This window comes from Melopsittacus undulatus, chromosome 10 (genome assembly GCF_012275295.1).
Source record: "Melopsittacus undulatus isolate bMelUnd1 chromosome 10, bMelUnd1.mat.Z, whole genome shotgun sequence".
Taxonomy (NCBI): domain Eukaryota; kingdom Metazoa; phylum Chordata; class Aves; order Psittaciformes; family Psittaculidae; genus Melopsittacus; species Melopsittacus undulatus.
Genome location: NC_047536.1, coordinates 33,467,709 through 33,473,296, shown reverse-complemented (window position 1 = coordinate 33,473,296; position 5,588 = coordinate 33,467,709). Strand labels below are relative to the sequence as shown.

At 48.8% G+C, this 5,588-nt stretch overlaps 1 protein-coding gene across 1 annotated transcript; it reads left to right on the top strand.

Moving 5' to 3' along the window:
- Window positions 1-1,886: 1,886 nt before the first annotated feature.
- On the top strand, window positions 1,887-5,284 carry LOC117436719 (uncharacterized). The gene is made up of 6 exons (XM_034066576.1): window positions 1,887-2,061; window positions 2,159-2,218; window positions 2,400-2,744; window positions 3,453-3,528; window positions 3,989-4,072; window positions 4,791-5,284. The coding sequence occupies exons 1-6, from the start codon at window positions 1,887-1,889 to the stop codon at window positions 5,236-5,238; spliced, it is 1,188 nt and encodes a 395-aa protein (XP_033922467.1). The 3' UTR covers window positions 5,239-5,284.
- Window positions 5,285-5,588: the final 304 nt, after the last annotated feature.

Below are 5,588 nucleotides of genomic sequence, written 5' to 3'. Positions count from 1 at the left end.
CTCATGGAAATGCAAGGTTTATTCATGCTCCAAAAAACCCAAGGCTTTTTCTCTTCTCTTCTGCTCTGTCTCCCTGTAAGAATCAGACCTGAAACAAGCTAAAGGGAGGGGGGGGAATAGATGTCTATGGCAAAATAACAAGAATCACAATGCTGAAACAAAACAAGGAGGAGGAAAGCAAGCAAAGGGTCTTCTCTTTGCAGTGGGGACGGCAGGTGGGAGCCTTCTAAGCCACACAAAGGAGACCTGACAAGGAACTGTGGTGAAGGGACCAGCCCAAGGCAAAGAAGTGGCCGATCACCTCCTCTCCTGGAGCAGGCAGCTGGGACCTGGATAGACAGGAGACATCTTGCAAGACTCAGCACCTGGAGCAGGGAGAACCAGGCAAGGACCCAGCTCTGCTATCAGGGTTTTGATATCTCTTTCTTTCTCTGTTTGTGTGTTTGTGTAGTTCTGTTGCATCCGTTAAAGTGAATGAGCACTTGGTAAGTGGGGCAGGAGGGAGCAGCAGCAGCTCTGAAGATCCGTGGGGTTTCTTTACGTGGTAAAACCCCCTCTGGAGAGCTTTTTGAGGCTGGGGTTGCTGTTTGCTGGGTGGAATATGGTGCTCTTTAAACAGAGCTGTGTTTTGGGGAGGGTGATGTCTCAGCTCTGCCTTTATCCCACTGTCCTGGTGTGTAACCTTCCCTGGGCTCAGAGATGCTGCAGAGCATCAGCGGCAGGGAAGGGGATGTGGGGAGCCAGTTACCACACAATTAATTTGTACATGGTGCTTCCTCATACAAATAAACCCCAGAGCGTGTCTTGGCCAAGAGAAAAGCATTGGAGTGAGCCAGGGCTGAGTCTGTGCCAGCAGAGCAGGCTGACGGCTCCTTGCAAGGAGCTTTGCTGTACATGATGGTGATGGTGGAGGGGAAAAGGCAGAAGGAAGAAGTTCTCCAGGGTGAACTGAACCTCCCAAGTGAGAGGGATTAAACCCAGGCTTTAATGGGGGTGCAGAGGCAAAGCAAGAGACTGCAATACATTAGGTTGTAGCTGCCCTTCCTGCCAGCTTGTCCCTGCTCCATGGTTCCCCTCCCTGCCCCAGCTCCCTCTTACTGGCTTTGGACACCAGGGCCATTCTCCATGCAGGGCTCAGCCCCAGCCCACAGATCCTGCTGCAGAGCAGTAGAAGGATGGCCTGGGGTGATGCGCAGCAAGGTGGAAGCAGGGTATCTCAGTGGGACCCCAGATACCAGCCCCTTGCAGTTTAGCTACTTGTCTGCCTTAGATATATCTTTTACTGGTCCGTGCCTCAGTTTCCCCATGTGTGTAATAGTAGCAATTTGCTGCCCTCGTTATCAAAGTACTTTGACATTTACTGGGGAAAATAACTGTGCAGGCAAAGGAATGGTCATTTCCTGGAATACTGCTGGGTCTTTTTGAGTTTCTTCTCTGTACTGCCTTGATAGCACACAGGTAAAATCCTGTGCTGCAGGAAATTGCTGTAGACCTATTAAAGTCAATTGATCTGTGCTGGTTCACATGGGTGCAGAAACCAGCTCGGTGGCTTATCTGGTGTCTGCCCAATGGATTCTGTGTGAGAGCTGGTCCTGGCTCTCCCCAGGTGATGGCTGGAGATGCAGTTCCTCTTCTAATTAAACTGGGGCACACTAAAGCCTGTGCCCAGGTCAACCTCTCAGGGAAGGGGTTTAGGACAAGGCAAGCGTATAAGGGTAGGAGAGGAGAAATAACTGGCAGAAAAGATATAGGGACAAGTGTTTTATACCCATAGGCTGCACTCCTCAGGTAGAGCATCATCTGCTATTCCTCCCAGCTACGACAGAGCACAAAGCCATGCTGTGACCCTTCCCTACTGCTCCCCCTGCACTAGGTGGGCAGCCCCGATGTCGACCAAGCTCTACGTCCTCATCAGCTGGCCCGATGGCAGCAGGGTGATCAACATTGAGAACATCAAGGAGCCCCGCAAGCCTTTCCATCTCTATACAGTGGGGGAGCAAGTGCTGGCCCGCTGCCCTGGCTTCAGTGGGCTCTACTGGGGCATGGTGGAAGGCATAAGTGGTGAGTGCCACCCTTCTGTCCCCGGCTTTGCAATGTGAGGCTGCTCAGGAGCAACCTTTAGAGGAGTTCAGTGCTGAAAAAACCTCTCTTCCTACAGAGCATAAAGATATTTTGGAGAAGAAGCTGCTGGAAGATAGACAGCTCCTGGAGAAGCTGAGTGAGTAAGGATTTGGAAGGTTGCACCTTTCTTCTTCCATTGGGATTTGGGGATGGGAGGATGCTGTGTTGTAGTCCTGTCATATATTTCACATCATGATGATCAAGGTAACAAGCATTAGGTGGGAGATACCCAACATCATTACCCCATGGCACATCTTGACTATCTGCCTTGCTTTCAGAAGAAGAACCAGCCATTCACAGCATGATGCCACCCCAGCCAAAGAAATCCAGGAAAACCTTCCCAAAATGGACCCCAGGGAATGCACCCAGGAAATACCACAGTGATAGGACTTACCCTGCAAAGCCCCTGCTGAGGATGTCCGAGACCAGCCTGCCCCATGATGCTGACAGCTCCTCCATCCTCAAGGAGAGACGTGCCCTGGGCAATGCAGCATCAAGGTCCCACTCAATGGCAGGATCCCACCACCCAGCCAGTGCCTTTGCACCTCCATCCACGTTTGTCTCCATGGCCATGCCAGGGACTTCCCAGGGTGAAGAGGATGGGGCTGGTCCAGCTGCTAGAGGTAACCATGGCTGTAAATTAGGACATTGGCTTTTAGCTCTCTCCTGCCTTATCATGATGCTTGGGATGGGGACCTGCAGAGCTGCTTTGCTCCAGGGCTCTGTGTGCTTTCTCCCAGGGTTACAAAGGTTAGAGATGACATTTTATGGTCCTTTCCATGTGGGATATCTCCTCCAGGAGGGCTGTCTAAAGGGACGTACTGTTTGGTAGCCTATGCTTTCTACACTATAAGGCACCAATTCTGTCTCTTACTTTAGCAGTTCTTTCTCCACAAGCTAAAAAATAATCTAGCCTGCCTGAATGAGTGTGAAATACCCCAAAGCTTTGTGTCTCCGTTAGTCAAACCTTCTCAGATTTGCCTATTTCCCTGCTTTATCCACTATTACATACATTAAATGTGGTTATAAAAACATGCTAGTGCATTACCTTCCTGCTGGCTAACGGCAGTGTCCAGAGATGCTCTGGCTTTCCTTGCCTTGCTCACTATGTCTTTTATGATGGGAACAGAAGAAGAATCCTTGAAATACCACCTTTTTCTAACAGCAAAATCCCTCTTGTTTAATCCTGGAAAGCATGTCTGAATCACTCTGTTTATGCAAAGGGAATAATGTGTTCCCATGCAATCTAGCAGGAGTGCGTAGATAATCTATTCTGGAGATAGAGGGATCCAGGACCTTTTCAACAGCTTGTTTCCCATCCCTGCATGTAGATTATGTTGCCCTGCCGATGAAGAGGAGGTCAGATGGCACCTTGTCCCAGTGCCAACAACACATCTGCCTGAACAGGTACCCTTTGAGGAGGACCTTGAATGATTCACACCATACATATTCATTTCATAGTGTGGGTTCTGTCCATTCTGTTTCCGTGTCCTGGTTGTGCTCACATTGAATAGATGTTAATGTAGATTTAAACCCAAAGTGCAAAAGATAAAGGGAGTTTGTGTGGGTACACACTGCAGAGCAATTGAGTCCCTTGTGCTCTGGAATGCTCATCCCTTAGTGGGTCAATGGGAGGTCCCCAGTGTCCATGATCCAAGGCTTGCTCTGCATGTAAAGAGGGATGCACAAGAGGTTGCCACATGAAGAACCACTGATATTTCCTCTGCATCCATTATATTCTTGCTGTAAATGAAGACAGGATTGCTTTGAATTCCAACCTTTGAATTACAGATAATTCTCTTTGGGAATGAATCTGAGCATAAAGCTTTCTGTGGCAGTGCTTTTTTAGCTTGCTTGTTTCTTCCAGCTGTGAGGAGCTCAAGCTCGATGCTTTACAAGAGACAGATGACTTCGAGAGAGTTCAGAAGGATTTTGGTCCTGAAGTGGAAAGGTGATTAGCTAAAGAAGGCACTTGTTCTTGACTGTGTTTTCCTCCTCACTACAACAAAGAGCAGTGAGACCACAGCTGGGTGAGAAAATGGTGTAATTTTAGAACCAAGAGCTGCTGAATCACTATGTAATCAGAGCCAGGATTCTCTTTCAGACTGTAGGAGTTAGAGATGCAAGAAGGCTCTAAAACAGTGCAGGAAGCACAGAGCTCGTGCCTATAACAACCAAAATGACATCTATCGTGTCTGAACATGATTGTGTTGTTCCTTGCTTTATTGTCCATTACTCTGATGATAAGTACCCAGTGATGGACAGGTTTCCTGCAAAGAAATAGGTGTCAAAAATCATCTCACAGTACTGCATTGTCATTTCCTGGGTGTCATTTTGTGCCACATATATCTGCCTCTTGGAGCTTGCAGGACAGGGCTTATAACTATCCTTAGAACTGAGAAGAAGGCTTAATGTCAAGGCCTCCATACGTGCATGACAAGGAGGGGTTGAGGGTTAAACTGATCATTTCTAAGCTACTGAAAACCCCAGACCATGTCATTCTTCTCTCCTGCCTTGCTCCTCACCCAGGCATAGCTGGATGGGCTGACACTGTGACAAAGAAGTTGTCCTGTCCCTGCTTGGCTGGAGGCGTTACATCCTTTAGCAATATCCACATAGTGAAGCTATGGTGTCTTCTTGCCTTTAGACATATAATATTAACTTTTCAGGATGGAGAAGATAGAGCAGCTGGAGAGGATGGTGTTGGACCTCCAACAGGACGTCCTCTCTCTGAAGAAGAAGGTGCAGAGGCTGGAATCCCTGTCCTTCCAGGAGGAGCCCCTCCGGCAACCATGCGAGGTGGTGGAGCTCTTCAATGGCTACACCAAGGAACAGCTCAAAGAGACCATCCGCTTCGACCAGAAAATCAGCACTGCCTGCAAGACACTGCTCTACAAGCTCTTCACATCCGACTACATCCAGAGCCACTCCATCACGGGCCGGAGGGGCAACACTTTCCGAGAGGCGAAGCCCATGATGGATGAACGCTGCATCAAAATCATCCGGGTGCTGTTGAAGCAGAAGTTTGGGGATCACCTCAGTGACACAGTGATCACGGAGAAGATACAGAACGTGCAGAAAGCCCTGAGGCAGAAGTTTAAGACAGAATGCCTCTGATACATGGAGGACTTGGTGCCTCTTCCTGCCATGCTCACCCATGTACCTAAGCACAGAAAAGACGAGTCCAACCTGCTGCTGTTTGGCTGATTCCCTCCAAGGAGACAACCCAAGCGGAGCTCATAATGCAAATCTTTCGCTGCCAAACCTCTGCCTGCATTAACAGAGCAGATGTTTGGGATGTTTGCCCAGCTTGGCTGGGCTTTTGTACATCTGCTCCTACTTTACAAGTCCCTTCCCGTTCAGCCCATGTGCAAGCATCGCTGTGGGCTGATTCTAATGGTCTCTTGATGGACATGCTCAAAAGCTTGAGGGTTCCCCTTTGATTCCAGTATGGATCAGTAAATCAG